This window comes from Phacochoerus africanus, chromosome 2 (assembly GCF_016906955.1).
Source record: "Phacochoerus africanus isolate WHEZ1 chromosome 2, ROS_Pafr_v1, whole genome shotgun sequence".
NCBI classification, from domain to species: domain Eukaryota; kingdom Metazoa; phylum Chordata; class Mammalia; order Artiodactyla; family Suidae; genus Phacochoerus; species Phacochoerus africanus.
Genome location: NC_062545.1, coordinates 158634868 through 158656267, shown reverse-complemented (window position 1 = coordinate 158656267; position 21400 = coordinate 158634868). Strand labels below are relative to the sequence as shown.

At 35.1% G+C, this 21400-nt stretch overlaps 1 protein-coding gene across 1 annotated transcript in view; it reads left to right on the top strand.

The window, feature by feature from the left end:
* CDH7 (cadherin 7) overlaps positions 1 to 21400 on the top strand; it is a 138434-nt gene that overhangs the window by 56503 nt on the left and 60531 nt on the right. The window contains exons 3-6 of the mRNA XM_047766989.1: positions 1215 to 1509; positions 7081 to 7200; positions 14798 to 14965; positions 17881 to 18068. Of these exons, the coding sequence (XP_047622945.1) occupies positions 1215 to 1509; positions 7081 to 7200; positions 14798 to 14965; positions 17881 to 18068 (771 nt within the window). The remainder of the gene's footprint in view (positions 1 to 1214; positions 1510 to 7080; positions 7201 to 14797; positions 14966 to 17880; positions 18069 to 21400) is intronic.

The window sequence follows — 21400 nt, the reverse complement described above, 5'->3', positions numbered from 1 at the left end:
CCCCCATAGTTTCCCCTTTGTAACCATATGTTTGATTTTTTAATCTGTGAGTTTGTTTCTGTTTTGTAACATCACTTGTATCTTTTTTTTTTTAAAGTATCCACCTATAAGTGACATCATGTTTGTCTTTCACTGTCTATCTCACTTCACTTAATTAATGATAAGCTCTTGGTCCCTCCATGTTGCTGTAAATGGCATTATTTCATTCTTTTTATTAGCCCCTTGCCTTTTAAGGAATGCAAAATGGTAGTTCTGAAGGGCATTGAAAAGCCTTGTTATTTGGTAAATTGAGTTTTTGCATTTGTATTAATTGCAGTTCAGAGCCATGGTGGTTATAGGGGATGAAAGATTGTTGAAATTACAGATCGAGTGCTGTGTTTCTCAGGTTATGAAGTTCAGGGAAACATGTAATTATTTCTGAGTTTCCTCAGATTCTTCTGTTCAACATAGTGTTCTGACATACAGAAGGGACAGTTCCAGATACGAAATGCAAATCAGTAGGAGCTGCCCTGCTGCTGAAGCCAGGGTTAATCATGCAAATCTAATGCAGTTCTTGGTATTTCAAGAAAGGTTTTAGTTGAAGTCTCAGGCACATATTGATTTAAAATTCCTACCTCGGACAGCCGTGTATTTTTTTTTTTTTTTAGCTTCAAATTTTAAAATATAGAGCAGAATTTGGAGACCAATGTAGTGACTGGACATCCATCCATTCTTAATAATCATGAAAGTAATTAGTGGAAGGGAAGGGTACCTTTACAGGATGTGGTGATGTTTAAGCATATTTTAAAAAAAAATTATATATATATGATCTAAATGTACAAATATTTTATAGCAAGTCCCTTTGCTTAGAATAAGATCGGATTGACCAGTTATACATGTTTACTGAATTCCACTCTGTTCAAAGAAGATGGGTAAAACTGGCAAGGACAGATCACATCAAAAATAACACTACAACAAGGTCCTAACTTCAGGGCTGATATAAAATTCCTTTGGAAACAAGACTGTTTACGGGAAGAAATGAAATTGTCTTGCTCACACGCGTAGGCTGACACATTCTAATACCCTTTTCCACTGTGCACAGTAAGCATCAGCTTATCTTTCCAAGAACAATAAAATTTCAGATCCTGCTGCCTGACATAAGAGTTATTTTTACATATCTCTGTATCGCTGACTCTCTTGTAAGTTAATCTCATCTCACATGAATTTTTCACCAGCTTCACTCTGATGTTGATAAAGGAGATGGTTCCATCAAATACATCTTGTCAGGCGAAGGGGCAAGTTCCATTTTCATTATTGATGAGAACACGGGGGATATTCATGCCACCAAGAGGCTGGACCGCGAGGAGCAGGCCTACTACACCCTCCGAGCCCAGGCACTGGACAGACTCACCAACAAGCCCGTGGAGCCCGAGTCTGAGTTCGTCATCAAGATTCAGGACATCAACGACAATGAACCCAAATTCTTAGATGGCCCGTACACCGCAGGGGTTCCTGAAATGTCTCCTGTGGGTAAGTGAAGAACAAGTGATTTTAGGACATTGGTATTTAAAATGAAGTTATCATAAGTACTGGAAAAGAAAATCACCCTAGTATTTGTACAGCAGTTGCCATTTAGGATGAGGGCAGTGTTGGAGATGTGTTAATTGTCGTTATCCAAACTCTCTATTTTGCACACATTAATTATATGGAAAATTAAGACATTCTTCCTTTCAGATAGCTGTCTCAGTGTATGGACTGGCAGTTTGGGGTTAGTAGATGCAAACTATTGCATTTAGAGTTGATGAGCAATGAGATCCTGCTCTATAGCACAGGGAACTCTACCTAGTCATTTGTGATGGAACATGATGGAGGATAATGTGAGAAAGAGGATGTGTGTGTGTATGTGTGTGTGTGTGTGTGTATGTGTGTGTATGTGTATGTATGTATGTAGGTATTACTGGGCCACTTTGCTATATAGCAGAAATTGGAAGAACATTGTAAATCAACTATAATAGAAAAAATAATCTTAAAAAAATAAAGAAATTATATCGGTCCTACCCTCCGTTTTCAATCTAATATTTAAAATTAAAACATGATTAAAATTATGACCAAGAAGTTTTTTAAAAAGGTCCTTCCAGACACAGCCCTTGATAATCTTACTTTTCTTTCTCCTGATATGAGGATAATCAGTGATAATCATATCACTATTCTAAGCATATTCTCCTGATATGAGTGATAATCAGTGATAATCATATCACTATTCTAAGCATATTCTCCTGATATGAGTGATAATCAGTGATAATCATATCACTATTCTAAGCATCACTCTGGGGCCTGGGCATCAGTCAGATCACCAGTAGCTAGCCAGACTAACATGTGGATCATCTGACCTGTTTGCTTGTAGAATTTGCTCCAGCTCATGAATGTCCGTCCACATGCTGCAACTAATCTTTTCATCACCTCTCCAGAAATTCAAATGCTTAAAAATTTGTACTGAATTTATAATAACGGTAAAGTGATACTCGGTATGAGACATTTGAAAGAATAATGAAGGCTGTTTTACTCAAAGATCCCTTTTGACATTGCCCCATTACTAGAAAAATGGAAAATAAATTACTGTTAGTGTATACTTTTGTTTCAAATACTTTTAAACTTTGTTTCCTTTTTCTTCTTCTTCTTCTTTTTTTTTTTTTTTTTTTTTTTGCTTTTTTAGGGCCACACCTATGGCATATGGAAGTTCCCAGGCTAGGGGTTGAATTGGAGCTGCAACCACTGGCCTACATCACAGCCACAGGATCATGGGATTCAAGCTGAATCTGCAACCTACACCACAATTCATGGCAATGCCAGATCCTCAACCCACTGAGCAAGGCCCACATCCTCATGGATGGATCCTAGTTGGGTTCGTTAACCACTTAGCCACAATGGGAACTCCAAACTCTGTTTTAAATTCCACTTTTTTCAGGTACCTTTGGAATAGTTTTCAGGTAGTATGTAATTTAGGTATGGATGATCTTATACAATGATTACAAAATTATGATGCTAGAATAGAGGCCAGTTTGATTTATATATTTATTTCTTATTGTTTATGTAGTATTGAATAAGGATGTTTGTTTAAAATAATAATCAAACTTGTATATTAACATCTATTTCAACTCAGGTATTTAACCCAAAAAATGTTACCTGATGTGATTGGTTTTACTTTAAGTAAAGGTTATTGCATTCATTCCAGCTGGGAAGGACAATCCCAAAGATGCATATCAGGGGTACCTTTTGGGGAAATCCTGAAATTTAGTGACCCCAAATTTCTGTTCCTATCAGATGAGAGAGGGATGTGATTTGGGGACTATGGCTCTAACTGCTAAAGAAATGTGAACTGTCCAAAAAAAAGAATGAACTGAAAATGAGCCAGAGGAATCCATGCATGTGGTCAGGGAAAGTTCTGAACTACAGTGGCAGCATCTCAAACCTTTATATAAATGTTTCTTTGACCAAACAGGCTTATTCACACTTTCTTTTTAATTTTTTTTATTACAGTATAGTTGATTTACAATGTTCTGTCAGTTTCTGCTGTGTAGTGAAGTGATGCAGTCATACACACATACTATTTTTCTCATATTATCTTCTATCATGTCCTATCACAAGTGATTGGATATAGTTCCCTCTGCTATACAGTAGGACCTCATTGCTTATCCATCTAAGTGTAATAGTAGTTGCATCTGCCAACCCCAAACTCTCTGCCCATCCCACTCCTTCCCCCTCCTCCTCAGCAACCACTAGTCTGTTCTCCATGTTGGAATTCACACTTTCCTAATACTGCTCTCACCTTCAGAGTGCTTCCTGCTGCTCTTATTTAATGACAAAAACAAAAATAACAACAATGAAGAAAGCAGCAACCACAGTATTTTGGAGGTTGTAGAGAAAAAAGAAGGCACATTGTCCTCCTCAAAGTAGTAAGGTTTAGAAAAACAGGAAGTTTTGATGTATGTTTTAGCAATTCAGCTCAATGTTATAATTCTCCTGGCATTTTGTGCATTCTTCATGGGCTTGCTAAGGTTTTCCTTCCCTACCTAGAATGTAGAACTACAAATTGGTTGAATGTGAGCTTTTTGTCTAGAGAATAAATAATGCACTGTAGTTTTGGTCCCAATGGCAACCACTCTTGATATCAAATAGTATATGCACACATGCAAGTTAATTTTAGTTATTTGATTGATTCCAACAGGTTCAGAACTTTTAGAAAATGATTTTCAAATGTCTTCAGAACTTACTTGACACTAATTGAGATCACTTGGTTATTATCAGAATTTGAGCTAAGAACAATAAATGTCTATATAAAATATGTCATGAATTTTTAATGTTATATGGTTAATCAGAGTGTTTAATTCTAACAAAATAGATATAATAGTCACTAAATAGTATGGCATATATATGTATATATATATATATAAAGTTTTCAGTATTTATTATTCAGGCCTATTTTTTTCATTGCATGCTAACTAATTATAGGATTTAAAGCACACACAAAGAGCCCTAGGGTTGCTTATCTGTTGCCAGAAAAGGATAGATAAGCATGGGAATATGAGTGCTTGTCTGTGTGCCTGTTTGTGTGTATGTATAGTAAATTATTTAATGAACACTTCAGAAAAAATTATGCACAACCAAATTTACTGAAGTACAATTTTCATTATTTTGTTTCTTTCAAGCCTCCTCTTCCAGTGAGATAGGAAGTCAGTACTTAAGCATATGACCAGGATAAAGATGGTGTATTATAGAGGAAATAGAGAACATCAAAGTCATTCTAATACTTTAAAAAAATCAACATCTAATTCTTAAAACAATTTTTAAATATACATCATTCACTGTTTAGTCCTGCTATGCATCCTCAGGGTGCAATTTTCTAAGTCCATCAAAATAAAAAAATAAAACTTTAGAATTTTTAAAGTGGTGTCATATATATATATATACATCTAAAACATCACAGTTTCCACCCAGTTTGAAAGCAAATGGAATTGATAAGCAAAATCATAATATGGAAAAGAATAGATTTATTATAAGATGGGCATAAAAGGGTTCTCCCTTTTAAACATCATTCATGGTGTTTAAAAAGGAGAGCCATATAGGAACATCTAAAAGATGTTCAGGAGTTCCCGTCGTGGCGCAGTGGTTAACGAATCCCCATGAGGTTGCAGGTTCGGTCCCTGCCCTTGCTCAGTGGGTTAACGATCCGGCGTTGCCGTGAGCTGTGGTGTAGGTGGCAGACGCTGCTCGGATCCCATGTTGCTGTGGCTCTGGCATAGGCCAGAGGCTACAGCTCCGATTTGACCCCTAGCCTGGGAACCTCCATGTGCCGCGGGAGCGGCCCAAGAAACAGCAACAAGATAAAAAAATAAAAGATGTTCAATTAAAAATGCCATGTTTTCAAGAAGTTATTAGAAACAAAGTAGAAGCTTAAAAGAATATATATATAAAGAAAGGGACTTGTCCCATCTCCATCAGCTAGAGCATAAATGATAAAATAGTATGTGCTTTAAAATATAAACCAAGCAAATATGAGTATCTAATATTTTGGAGATCATATTCCAAATGGAAATAAAAAGAACAGAGCACAGTATATGCTTTCCATATAGAATAAATGATTACATAGTAAAATGAAGAAGTAATGTGACATTCGCTCATAGGAAATGTAGGAAAACAACCAGTGTGGCAATTTTTTTGAGTTGCCATGCTTTTTTACTGTTTAAATGTTCATTTCATGCTTTTGCTTTTAAACCAATTAGTGGAAACAAATGAAAAATAAAACTACTACAGAAAAAAATAATAGTAGCCACCTAATATCCAGTTAAATGTATCAATTGAATATTCTTTATGCAGATAATGACGTTACAGTTTCTACCTGGTTTTACTTTGCTACTGCAGTGAGATTGCCTCAGTGATTTGAGTGTCGGGATGCTAGTATTTGTTATGCTGCCTTCTAGACAGTGATTGAGACTTACAGAGATTGTTCTTGATAAAAACTTGTTACCTGACCTTGATGGATGAGATGCCTAAAAATTGAGTCCCGTCCAATACTGAGTATATATCCCTGTCTAACTTGGATCATTAGTCATTTTTTTTTTGCCAACATATTTTCATGTCTCTTGAATATTTCTGAGGGATTAATGATCATTTATCATCTTTTGGAGTTTGTCTTCTATCAAAAAATGTGGTATCAATTTTTCATGCCCCTTAGAACAAGAAAAATAAAAAATTAAAAATCTAGAGATTGTCATAGTAAGTGAAATAAGTCAGAGAGAGAAAGACAAATATCATATGATGTCACTTATTTGTGGAATCTAAAAAAAATGCAAGCGAACATTTAAAAAAAAAAGAAATAGTGGAGTTCCCATTGTGGCTCAGTGGATTAAGAATATGACTAATATCCATGAAGATGTGGGTTTGATCCCTGGCCTTGCTCAGTGGGTTAAGGATCTGGCATTGATGCAAGCTGCAGCATAGGTTCAAATGCAGCTCGGATCTGGTGTTGGCTGTGGCTATAGTATAGGCTGTCAGATGCAGCTCCAATTTGATCCCTAGTTTGGGAACTTCCATATGCCTCAGGGGCGGCTGTAAAATGAAAAAAGAAAACAGCAACAACAACAAAAACCGAAATAGACTCCCAGACATGGAAAACAAACTTATGGCTACCAAAAGGGGTGGAGAGGAGATAAATTAGGAGTTTAGAATTAAGAGATATGTACAACTATATATAAAATAGGTAAACAACAAGGACCTACTGTATAGCTCAGTGAACTCTATTCAATATCTTGTAATAACCTATAATGAAAAAGAATCTGAAAAAGAATATGTATATTCTGAATATATAGAGATGTATATATGTGTGTATATAACTGACTTTGCTGTACACCTTGAAACTAAAACATTATCAATTAATTATATTCAATTTTAAAATTAAAAAAAAAATAAAACACTTAAAAATGGGATGATATAAGAAGGTAAATAAAACCCAAATCTGATGTAGAATCGTCCATGTTTTGTGAGTTCTTATGTTTTGTGGCATTTGGGAGTTTTTAATTCATTGGTTTTTGGATTGGCATGTAGGGACTTCAGTGGTACAAGTGACAGCAACGGATGCTGATGATCCCACGTATGGCAACAGTGCCCGAGTGGTCTACAGTATCCTGCAGGGACAGCCGTACTTCTCTGTGGAACCAAAGACAGGTAAAACTTGAAATGCAATACTCCCTGTAAAGTCAAAGTGTATATCTTGGCATAGAACCAAGAATAGTTATTTTTATTCAGTATAGTTGGAACTGATAACAGACATGATACTTCTGTTGCGCTTCTCTCAATATGCGTACAATGGTAATAGCATATTATTTATAGAGGTATTATCACCTTTTAAGAATATTACATTTATCAGTATCCCTACAAAAATTAAACAAAATATTATATATTGAGAAGTATTTCAGCTGCTGTCTCAACTAGATAAGAATGTTGATTATTCACCTCTAAAGGTTTTTATTTTGCTTTGTTTTTTTTAATTAATTCACATAGGAATTACACACAGTAAAATTTAAATCTTAAGCAAACTCTCCCTGCCAGGCAGTAGAATATATAGTACATTCAGCTTATGCTTCCAGGGCCTGGATTTCTCAGGGAAATTAGTTGAAACATAACAATTAGGATGATGATCTGCTAAATCAAAAACTAAATTAAATGACTTTAATTTTAGGAGAGGAAAAAATTATGAGTTGCAAAACTCCCTGGATTGCATATGTGGTTGTTTGGATAGATGTTCTGTTTTGCTTTGAAGATGAAGTAGTTTACATTAAGTAAGACTGTAATTTGGAGCACTGTTTTCTTGGTTATAAAATAATATTTTGTCTATTCTGCTTTTCTGGCTCTGGGTATAGGGATGAGTGGGTGGGTGTGAAGATGAGTGGGCGTGAGCCATTGCTTTTCTTCATCACTGTGAAAATACAAACTTTCTTTATATTCTAATAATTTTGCCTTTATCATGGAGACTAATTCTTCATCAAATAGCCAAGTTTGTGATTTTGAATATTTGATAGTACTCAAGATCCTAAATGAATATTTTAAATCCACTCACCTGGTTTTTTCATATTATAAAAAAGTGGCAGTATTAATTCATTCTCAAATCACTGTGGGGGGGGGATAAATATTTTAAATTTCTTTGCAGAGTAACAGTTGCAATGTGCAAAAACAGACAAGTAAATGCAATCCTAGCTCATCATTCATTGGAATTTTCAGAGAGGCCTCATCACATATTTTATACCAATGTTGTGGTAAAGCTTGGAAGCCGCCTGGAAAGTGCAATAGAGAAGGAATAGTTCTGATTAAGCAAGTATTGAAGGAGAAGTAAATGAAAGTATCTGATTTAGACTATGAATCCTGTGAATGTAGATGTGCTCCTGGTTGAATTAATGATAGATCTGAGAACCTCAATTCAGACACCCACCCATTCCCTTATATATCTACTCTTTACTGCCTGGAAAGACATTGACAAGTTTCTGACAATTTTCACACAAATTATACACCTCCTGCATTATGTAACCCGTCCAAAAATAATATGTACTACTCCCAAGGGTTAAATATTTTGCTGCTGTTAGTGAGTGGCTTATGATTTTTAGCGTTGCTGCAACATAATATATGCTTTGGAAGCCCTATGCAGGGTAAGACCTCACTGATTGGACAACTGGACAGTAATCTTTAATGTCATGGATGACATTATTAGTACTTCAAATTGAATTTTAATTTCCGGTCTCAAGGATCAGGTTTTACAGGAGATAAAGTTTCATTTTTGCTCTGTTTAGATTTTTTTTTCTGATCTTTTTAGGGCTGCACCTGCAACATATGAAGGTTCCCAGGCTAGGGGTTGAATTGGAGCTGCAGCTGCCAGCCTACGTCACAGCCACAGCAACGTGGGATCCTGTTGGAGACCACTGAATAGCTGAACTCTGCAGAAGGCAAATATCTGCTGATCCAAAGTTCTAAAGTACAGGGTTTCCTTCAAAGATATTATGCATAAACTATGCTATTCTATAAGCAGCTGCAATATATGCACCAGTGTTGATAGTTTCCTTCGTTATTCACTAAGAGGTAGCCTTGTCATTGCCTATGCCTGCTCCTGCCCACTAATCTACATATGGCACCTTCCTTAATAAAAGTTGTGTGGGCTAAAGCCCAGGCCCTTTTTTGTTCTGTGAAACAGGGTGCCTCCTGGTCCCCCATTTTCTAAATGTAAAAGTCTTGTGTGTTTTGTTATCCCACACCGTCCCTCTTCCAGGATTCCCCATCGCCCTGCAGTGCTGGACCTGGCAGAATCTGAGTCGTGTCTGCCACCCATGCCACAGCTCACAGCAATGCCTAATCCTTAACCCACTGAGTGGAGCCATGGATCGAACCCACATCTTCATGGATGCTAGCTGGGTTCATTAACCACTGAGCCACGACAGGAACTCCCCTGGTTAGAATTTTTAATGCTATGATCATGATAATCATTGGGACTTCTCTTTCTATAGTTATTAGTGCAGAGATAGTCTAGGAATTTGTGTCCTCTCTGCTATCATAGAGAATGCATTCTTTTTTTTTCCAAAAAAAAGAGGAATTGTACTTTTTCTGATGTAAATGAAAAATGTTCAGACTTTAAGGATGTGAAGAACTGTAACGACAGTTGGAGGTAGTCTTCTTTAGTCATTGCATGATTCTTATCTAAGTGAGAAATAATAGTATTGTCCATATCTCCATATCAAAAGGTTTTTGAGAAGAATGTAAAGCTTTTGACAATAATGAAAAATGTGCTCAATTAGGATTATGTCAATATAGGCTTAGGAAATTACTGGTAAGTGCATTTCTAAAAGGTTGATGACTAATTTCTTTTTCAAAAAGGACTACTGGTAATATTAATAATAACCATTACTACTTTTTTTCTTCTTTTTTTTTTTTTTTTTGCTTTATAGGGTCACACCTGCAGCATATGGAAGTTCTCAGGCTAGGAGTCAGACTGGAGTTGCAGCTGCCAGCTTACACCACAGCTACAGCAATGCCAGATTCCAGCCATGTCTGTAACCTATACCATACCTCACAGCAATACTGGATCCTTAACCCACTGAGCAAGGACAGGGATCAAACCTGGGTCCTCATGGATACTAGTTGGGTTTGTTACCACTGAGCCACAATAGGAACTCCTAACCATTACTACTTATTAATCACATAACATTAACTTAGCCTAGCTACGATCTCTGAGCACATATTCCATCTATACCAATACCTATAGGCTGATGACTAGAGATTTTCTGCCTTAATTTCTCCCTCCACAAAACAAGAATGTGAGTAGCTGCAAAAAACAATGTTGACAGTAAGAGAATGGCACTAGAAACAAGATATTGTAGCATTAAAAGGAGTGCAAAGATTCCCATCACTTATCTTCATAATGTCCCCCAAATATACTGGGAGATTGAGGATTATTCTACTGTGTTTATCTAGTCTGTAACCTATAAGCAAATAGATCCCATCTTTCAGTCTATTTTATGTATGGCAGGACTGGCTACATAGTTTGCTGTGTGAAATGAAAATGCAAGCTTCCTGTTCTAAAACAAGTAGGAGTTCATATGTCATCAGCAGAGCAGAAACCAAACATGGGGCCAGTGTGACTGCACAGACCAGAAGGTTGGAAAGTTTAGCCTTGGAAAATGGATGGTGTGTTACATATCACTTGTCATTTGGGAGTTCTTTCTTAAACATAGAGGTGACTCCATGGTGCCTGCATTACATATTGCATGCATTCTGGTTACATCATAGTTTTATACAGGTTATACAGTCATAGCAAAGCCATCCTCCAAAATACACCCTTCATGCATGTCCCATTATGTGGCATAGCTCATGGCACAGAGAACCCTTACTCCTGTCAGGCCTTCCTGACAGGTTATAAGAATCCCTTCCTTAGCGACTCCTTATTTGATGCCAGCTCTGGAATTCTTTGATGTTCCAGAAGCTTCCATCTTTTTACTATTGTTGGTTCTTCTACTTCTTCTTATGATTCTCTTACATGCTTCACTTATAGGTAGTGAAACCAGATAGTACAAGGCTTAGACAGAAAATTTGGAAAAAATACAAACTTATTAGGAAGAGATTTACCCTGCATGTATAAGGTATATTGAACCCACCAAGAATGAATAGCCCCATGTTACCTTCTTTATGTGGTTGCTTTGACTCCTGAGAGTAATCTAGAGCTTGACTGTGCAGATGGCAGGTTCTGATGATTGTTTGGTTCCCTAAACTGGGGTAGATTTCAGAAATGGCTCTTATCTGTTACATGTAGTACACAAACAAATATTTGAGAAGATTCCATAGTATCAGAATATGCTTTAAAAAATAAAACATTAATGGCTGTTAGGATATTAGAAAATCATCTATAAATTTATTTCCAGACTAAAAACCAAATAGTTGTTGAACAATAGCAATGATATAAGTTTAGTTTCATACACAGTACTTTTTGTGATTATAAATAAATGAATCTATTTATAGATTATAAATAAATGAAAAGTTCTGGGTTACTGGGTTAGATGATACAGCTGTAGAAAAAATGTTACTCAGAAAGCTAAAATCTGAGCCAACTTCTTTTCTAAAGAGTTACAGGATATATTCTTCTCATAATAAGTGGCTTAAAATTACTGATTATTAAATATCATGATTGTCCATGAAAACCTCACTGCACTGAAGGATGTGGCTAGACAAGACTGGCCTTTACCACTTCAGAGACATAGTATTAACAGTTTGCTGTGTGTGTCTGTATAATATACAGGAAAATGCAAATCAAACCCAATGTATGGTGATTTTTTTCTAAATGTAGATAGCTTATGCTCAAGCGTAAAAAGCTATCAAAAGCCACAGAACTAGAAATCTATTATGTTTTTGAATGTTCTTATTCAAATTCACTTCTTTCCCAATTATTTCATTCTTGTAAAAATATGTTTAATAATTGGGATATTTGGAAATTATCTTTGCCACCTGCATTTCTGTGCATATTTTGTTATGATTTTTGCTTTGAGAGAGTTATTTATAGGATCACTTGTAAAGGGACAGTTATAGGTGTGAAAAAATAAGTGAGTAGTTTTGACTATCTGATTTCTCTCCTGAAAATTCTATGTTTTCTTTCAAATAACCCCACTAAACAAAACCATTGGAAGATGAGGCTGATCAGTGTTGTCTTTGCTGATTAGTTGAGATGTTATGCACCCATTTCCACCCTAATTAATGTGCAAAGTTGCAAACTCACTCATACATGTTGATTTTGGAGGGGAAATGAGAGATGAATAGAAATTAAAAGTTAAAACTGAATGAGTAGGAAATTCTTCTAAAATTTCATTAATATTTTATCTGTGAAACATGCTGTTACATATTCAAGATTGTCAATGCTCAGTTTATAAAAAAAAGTATTACAAATAAATAAAGGATGATGAACACCAAAGAAAAGAAGGAAAAGGGGTGGAGAAGAAGAGGGGAGATATGTAAATCCTAGAACACTTAGACAAAGATTGTTATGCTTGGTAGCAGTGAGTCTTGCTGAGATCAGTACTCAATTTTCGAGTTTAAGGGTAGTATGGAAGAGCAGATATGAAGTATTTGTAGAATCGTTATGGTTTTAAGAATATTTACATATTAGTTATCAATGAACCAAATGGGCATATGACTTTCATTTGGTTTTCATTGTGATATTTCGGAGATTAACTATAAGCAATGTGTAGATAACCAAAAGAGTCAATGAAGGAGTTACTTTAAAATGACCCTGCATTGCTGTGATTGTAGCAACAGTGTCTAGAAAAGTTAGCATATTAAAATAAGTGATTATTGGAGTTCCCATTATGGCTCAGTGGATTACAAACCTGTCTAGTGTCCATGAGGTTGTAGGTTCAATCCCTGGCCTTGCTCGGTGGGTTAAGGATCTGGTGCTGCAGTGTATGTAGGTCGCAGATGTGGCTTGAATCTTGTGTGGCTGTGACTGAACCTCGTGTGGCTGTGGCTGTGGCATGGGTCAGCAGCTGTGGCTCCAATTCGACCCCTATCCTGGGAACTTCCATATGCAAAAAAGTGATTGTTAAAACAACAACAGTGACATACTCAAGGATAATTTAAATGCTTAAAATATTGAAAATATTGATGTGTGTATTTGATAGCTACTGCTCAAAACTAAAATATATGCTGGCTTATTAAGAGGTTTGAGTGTTATTTAATTTGGAATCTCGGAGCCAATAACACATAATTTAAATTATTCTTAAAGTATTGAAAGATTTTTCTCATCTCTTATCCACTCCTAGAATAGTTACCAAAGTGGAGAATATTGTGAAGAGTAGGGGAGGCCTAAGCATAGCATAATGAAGGCTTATACCTTACACTTAGAGCTGAAATCAAACACACACAGACCATTACTGCATATGTCCATTGAAGAATCAATTTAAATTGGCAGCTTTTAAAAACATTTTATAAACTTGGAGGGTATAAGAGCATTTTTATGCTGAACATAAGGGAAAAAATGTTTATCCCAATTCATTTACAATTATTTTCTTCCCAAAGAACCATCTTCTATCAAACAATCCAGTTTTGCCTCTGAGAAGTCCATGATACCAGAGTTCCTGTTCCTCAGGTCTGAGCCACTGGGGGTTTAAATTCTGACTTAAATTCTAAAAAAGTTAGAATATGTTTAATGAAATAGATTAGACATTTTTCAAACAAAGTTAATAAACAGAAGGGTTCCAGGTGGGTAGGTAAGATATTTTCTTCATCAGGAGTGAAAAAAGTAGAAGAAATGATTAGGGATTATTCTAGATTCCTAATGTATCTACTTAGCAAAGATGGCCTCATATTGTTAGTTTCAAGATCTATTTAGAGAAATATTAAATACGTATATTTTCCTTTGATATTATTTTTGTGTGCATATACTATGTGTATTAAATTTATGTCATTTTATATATTTATATTTGGCATAAAGTAAATTTTATCCCATGATTAGATGCTATTGACTAACATATTTATTTAATAATTAAATAGTTATTAATATAAAACAACTAATTTATTGCAACAGTGGCTATTGAGCCAGGTTTTCCTATCAAGCAACATGAAGTTCTGAAATCAGTTTCTCATTCCCCTGAAATCTTAAGGGCTATTCAGATTAAGTGCAATTGATTAGGAAGAAACAACAAAACATATCAATATTTTTAGTGTCTTGATTATACCATCATTCTCATCTTTAGTACTTTTTCTCAGATACTTTCTACAGTATCTAAGGTCATCCAGCAGTGTAGTTTGAAGTGGCATTTGGCTTATTAACCATAAATATCTCTCATTCTTTTCTTTGTAGAATATTTATTTTGCTGGAAGAGAGGTAGTAGGGACCACAGCTGGAAGGTTTGTGGTGACTTCACTAGGTATTACAGTGTTGGAGAGGGTGAAGGAGAAATGGGAAAGTTCATTGTCCTATACTTGAACAGGCAACCACCTGTTCTTCTAGATGAATACATTGTCTTTATTATAAGTTGGTATTTCCTGAACTATATTTCCATAAAACCTTAAGATAATCTTCTCTCTCCACCCTGCTCTTCCACATTACAGCGTTTTCTGTGTTTTGTAATGTTGCATTTAATTTTTATATCCATTTGGTTTTAAAATTATTAAAAGTATACAGATGAAACAACAGGGGGCAGCAACTCAAGAGAGATTTTCTTCCTGTATCAGTATTTTTCAGTAGTATAAATGCAGTGATTCATGATGCATTTTACTGGGATTTGAAATTTTCCAGGAGTCATCAAGACCGCCCTTCCAAACATGGATAGAGAGGCTAAAGACCAGTATTTGCTTGTTATCCAGGCAAAGGATATGGTTGGTCAAAATGGAGGACTCTCTGGAACCACGTCAGTCACTGTGACCCTAACTGATGTCAACGATAACCCGCCTCGCTTTCCTCGAAGTAAGCTGTGCTGTTGCATGTTGTAAGCTCACTCACTTTCTTTGCCAGATTATAAAAATGTCTTTAAAAAGGAGTTTTACCAAACAAATGATTATTTTAACTGTTTTCTCTCACAATTTTATTTTATCAGGGGTATGATTTTTCTTTTTTTTTCTTTTGGTCACACCTAGGTCATGAATTACACCTGCATCACAGCAGTGACCTAAGCCACAGCAGTGACATTGCCATGTCCTTAACCCACTGAGCCACCAGGAACTCCAGGGTCCTGGTTTTTAATTCAGTAATATAGAATAAGAGTATTGAAAAAAAAAAAGCAATCATATCTTTGTATTATTTCTGTCAAATGTTTTTTATTTTGTTCCCATTTTGAATACCAGATGGTTATTAAGTTTTGTTTATGCATTAATCCTTTTATTCAAAGACATGCTACTTTATACATCCTGTAAGTTACGAGGTTATTGCTAACTAGTAACATTCAAATACACTTCATGAACTCTACATACTAAAAATAAAATTTTGAACTGTATTTTTCATTCCACTTTTTTTAAACCAGTTCATGTACATTGAACATTCCTTTTGCTACCTATCAAAACATTCAATGCAAACATTCAGTGTTTCAAAAGAAGTCACTCCAAAGAACCAGAAAGCGATATGCCCTCAATTTAGTTTCTTTGACCAAAGTGGCCTTTGTTTTAACCAAGTAAAAGGAAAAAAGAATTCTTCTTAGGTAGAGGTGTTCTGATTGTAAAAATGCATTTCATCTCATTCTCTTTTTGGTTTGCCCTTTTTTCTTTTTTGTAACTGTATGTGGTAATTTTTTTTTTTTTTTTTTTTGGTCTTGTCTTTTTAGGGCCGCACCCGTGGCATATGGAGATTCTCAGGCCAGGGGTCTAATTGGAGCTGTAGCTGCCAGCCTACACCACAGCCACAGCAGTGCTGGATCTGAGCTGCATCTGTGACCTACACCACAGCTCACAGCAACGCCAGATCCTTAACTCACTGAGTGAGGCCAGAGATCGAACGCTCAACCTCATGGTTCCTAGTTGGATTCATTTCTGCTGTGCCATGACAGGAACTCTAGTATTTCTTTAGAATACTCAAGAAAATGAGGAAATTGTACAGACTACAATGTCTTTAAAGTGCTTGTCTGGTAGAAACTGAGCTGCCTTATGAACAGATCTTAGAAGCTAATAATGTCAAATAAGGACATTTTTTCTGCACATATATGAATGTCACCCTGTTTTCCTTCAAATACTGCTTCTTGAGATGTTTTATTTTTATTTTACACATTTGAACAGACATTTTGATACCTCCTGGCAAAATAAAATTACCCTAAGTTTAGCATTAAAAACAAACAGACCATGCTTAATTGTGTTCTTGATGGCTTATAGCGGGGAGAACTTCCCTTGTGGTGCAGTGGGTTGAGGATCTGGCATTGTCATTGCTGTCATGTGGGTTTGATCCCTGGCCCAGGAGCTTCTGCAGGCCTTGGGTATGGCCAGGGGGAAAAAAAAGAGAGAGAATATACCAGACAAAACAATTAATGTGATTATATTTGGCTCCATAGTAGAATTAGTTGTTTCTTTTTTCTTTAACTAGAGCGATAAGAATTGACACTTTGAATTTTTCTGGTTTCACTTGTCATGATTTGATACGATGGAGCATAGGCTTCCTAGCTTATGCGATGCTCTCCTACTTATTAAAGTGAAGGAAGCCAAAAATATGTCATTAGGTTTTTCATTTTGGCTGGGATTTTTCTCTGTTACTATTCTATAAACCATGAAATATTTGGTTTCCTGAGGACACTTATAGATAAGTGAAAGGGGTCACTCAAAAATGATAAGTATATGTTGCAGTCGTTTAAAAAATAAGTAATAATTTATAAAATGTAGAAAATTGCAAATAGCACAATTATCAGCCTAGAATGTAGTCCCTGCATGTGGATACATTTTCCTTTCTCTGTTCCTCTCCAAGAGAGTCCTTTCTTTTCTCATCAGAAGAAAGTGCAAATGCACCAAGGTTAGTAGCCAAAAGGGAATGGAAAAAGGTGGAGGAAGCAGGAAAAAAAAATAGATGATTAGAGGAAAATGGTAAAGGGGTGGTGAAGGGGCATTTCCAAGTTTCAAACAGATGGTTCAGGTACTTCATCTGCCTCCCAAACTTTTTTTTTTTCTTTTCTCTCTCTCTCTTGAGTTGAGGGATGGTGAACAGTTTTTACAAAAGAAAGTTTAAAGGAGTCATTCCTTTTTTTTGCTTCTTTCCTTCTGATCAGATAACATTGCTGTGCTCTTGTACCAATGTGCCCCAAATCAGTTGTACATGAAACCTATCTAAATAATCCTTATCCTTGGTAAATTTGTGAGCTAAAGAAGACTACTGCTGGCTTTCATCAACTTCCTAGTCCAGTTTTCTGAAACTTATTCAGTTAGGCTTTTTACATATTATTAATATAAATTCTAACCTTAAGTGAGCAGAAATATTTAGGCTTATTTTTTGCCTATTTGAGACCTAAGATCTATTTTAATTTTTTAATACTTATATTATTTACATTAATTGCATTTCAGTTATTTATAGTCAATATTCAGTGTTCATTCTATTTATAATAATTTAACATTTATATATATTATTATGAGTAGCACATTCTCACCACTAGAGATAATCAGAATGGAAGTTCTCTTCATGCCTTTCCCCAGGCCATCTGTTTCTCCTTTTACATATTATTATCTACTTATTACCCTGGAATTCTTGAAGCTCTATGAAACAGAGCCTATCACTTGTCTCATATTGCCTTAGCATTTTCTTTATCAAAAAATAAAACAGATTAAACAAAGATGGAGGAAAATAGCCAACTGATTAATTTTTCATTGGTTAGTTTGGTGTAAGTTTTCGTTCATTTCTGGTTTTTAATTTCCCAGGGTCGTACCAATATAATGTCCCAGAATCATTGCCAGTGGCTTCCATTGTGGCCAGAATTAAAGCTGCTGATGCGGATGTAGGAGCTAATGCTGAAATGGAATACAAGATTGTGGATGGTGATGGATTAGGGATTTTCAAGATTTCTGTTGACAAAGATACACAGGAAGGAATCATTACTATACAGAAGGTAGTATTTTCTTGATTTTTATTTCCTGTGAAGGCAGTATCATAGAGATTACTGAGAAGTGATGTCTACTTTGATGGAAGAATGTATTAGACAAATTGAATGGCCGTATGGAACTATTGGTGTTTTAATTTAAAACACGCACATTTATTTTCCAGTGTCAGGATTGTAGGGAAAGTTGAGTAACATTTATAATCATACTCTATCTGTTCTGTTCTTATCCCCAGCACTTATCCATAGCTCCATAACAATAGGCATAATGGCAAATGTGCTATTTTAAGTGACCTGCCCAGAGAGATGAATATGCTTCTTTGTTGGCTCTTTCAATAGTGAAACCCTAAAATCAACCAAGAGTCTTTGTAAGCAACTGGACAAGCATTCCACATACTTGAAAATAATATAAACTTAAGGAGTTCCTGTCGTGGCACAGTGGTTAATGAATCTGACTAGGAACCATGAGGTTGCGGGTTTGATCCCTGGCCTTGCTCAGTGGGTTAAGCATCTGGCATTGCTGTGAACTGTGTGTGGCTGCAGCTCTGATTAGACCCCTGTGGTGTAGGTTGCAGACGCGGTTCAATGCTACGGCTCTGGCGCTCTGGCGTAGGCCAGTGGCTACAGTTCCAATTGGACCCCTCGCCTGGGAACCTCCAAATGCTGCGGGAGCGGCCCCAGAAAAGGCAAAAAGACAAAAAAAAAAGACAAAAAATATATATATATAAACTTAGAAATAAAACCCAAAATGTTGAAGACTTGCTACATTAGCATCTCTTCCTTTTTAACATTTACACTAATTGAGGTATTTGAAAAATTTTCATAGAGCATGGAAAGTTGTGAAGCTATTATAATCCAAAATAAAGATTATTTGCCATGGTATATTTAACTTAGCTTCCAACACTGATTAGAAATTGGGGAAAATGCACTGTTTACTCCCTCTGCTCTATATAGACATGATCTTTGACAAATCTTAAAAAAATAAGTCAGAAGGAATTGTTCCAGAATATGGTCTTATTTTCTCAAATATGTGAAACACTAAAAATTAAAACATATGAAAATATCCACACTCAAGGTACCAGGGTTTTATGCTAGTCTGACAATCCAGGTGTATAACTCTGTAATTAACACTTCTCAGTAATTAACACACATCAATAAAGAAAGTTGTATTTTAGTTGTTATGGGAAAACATATGTTTGATTTCAGGCCAATGGGTAAAACATTTCTGCAATTATTTCCAGTGGACAGCTGCTGATTTAGCTCAGCTGGTGACAATCTGTGTAAAAAAGTTTTAATAACTAGGATAGGCCAACTGTTGGTAAAATGTTTTGTTTTGTTGTCTAAAATAAAAGGAATGAAGTAAGGTGCTGCTCAAAGTTTTCAAAGATTTATCCAAAATCTGTCTGCTCATATTTAAGAAATTTTAAGTATGTATTGAAATTATTTTAATGAACTCATTTCATATGTTATAATGGGATAACATAATCATTGAAAGAGTATATAAATACAAATATATGTATATGTATTTGATATGAGATATTTAATTCGGTAATAGAAAAAAATTTTATACTCAATTCCTTGACATTATTTCTAGAAGTTTTAGAGAATTGTTTAAAAGAAACTAGAGAAAAATGCTTTTAATCTCACAGCATAAAACACATGAAAAAAAGGTAAAATTATAACTTACAATTAACATAAATATTAATTATTATTGTTTTAGATAGTAATATGGTAATACTAATAATCTACTGGGCTTTATTTTGAATAGTTTAAAGGTTTCATCTTACTTGATTTTGTAGTATCTCATGAAAGAATTATTAGCAGAATGAACACATGAAACATTATAAAGTGTCCAACAAATGAAAAAAATGAGTAAATAGTTTTTGATATTTCCATATTTTAGAATCTTATACATTATCAGAATGATGTGGTGACCTTGTCTTAGCATATTGACTAATAAGGGAAATGACTGTATAAATAGCATATGAAAAAGCAGTATCCAAAATTTGGCAAACCCTTTATTTCAAATAGTGTTGCATTTATATAGACTAAAGATTGCAAAAAAATGCTAAAATGTTAACAGTAATTGCTTCTGGATCTTTCATGCTTTTCATATATATAATATGCAATAATTATTGCTATAATTATTATTAGATTCATAAAAATATTATTAAGTGGCCAAACCAAAATATGTTTCATTAACAACACTTTATGATCTAATTTGAGTATTGATGAAAACTCTTGTTCTAATGCAGAAATAAGTCAGATATCAGTGGACTGAAATTTAGTGTATTGTTGAAGCTCTCTTGGGTATTAAAAAAAGACATTGTCCTTTGTCTAATAAATTAAGATTCAAAGGCATTCCAAATCCTATAAACATTTTGGTGAGTGGTATTTTAAAATTTTGATACTAGAGATTTCCATCCTATGCATAGCCACATGGGTGGTTTTATACCTTATAAATTCTAAATAATTGATAATTAAAAAGATTTATCAATCCATCAATATATGATAAGTTAGCTAAATGTTTTGATAATTTATGCTAAATATGAGATCAAAATCATGTTCTTTTCAGTTGAAATTATTGGCAAGTAAAATAAATTTTGTTTCCTCCAGTATTCACATATCTTCTAATTTATGAGTAATGTATAATTTTTATTTTTTCTCCTCTTTTTTCTTATATATATGTCAAGGATTGTCTTTGGATAATCAAGCACACTCAGTATATAGGAGAATATTTTTCTTTTTTTTTTTTTCTTTTAGGGCTGCATGAAAGTTCCCAAGCTAGGGGTCGAATCGGAGCTGCAACTGCCGACCTGTGCCACAGCCACAGTAACGCCAGATCTGAGCCACATCTGCAACCTACACTGTAGCTTGTGGCAACACCGGATCCTTAACCTACTGACCAAGACCAAGGATCAAACCCTCATCCTCACAGACTCTATGTTGGGTTCTTAACCTGCTGAGCCACAATGGGAACTCCTATAAGAGAATCTTGAGAAACAATTTTACTGTTGTGGTATAAATAACCAGTAAAATATTAAATATTTAATAAAGAAAAGTCTTGTTCATTTTGAACTCTGTAAAGTGTAGAACCAAGTTGACTGTCTGGTTATCAAGGGTCAAAAAAATCACATTTAGGTTAAATGGAGAGCTTAAAAAACAAATCGCTTGAAGACCCAGGTATTGCACTCTAACTTGATTTTATATATCATTTTGAGTCTAGTAAAACACTCTGTTTATAGAAACATTAAGAAATGAGTAACACTTTACTACTTTTAAGATGGTTGCTTAAGTTTAAGTTTACTAATGTGGAAAATTGATCTGATGTTTGGAGGATGTGT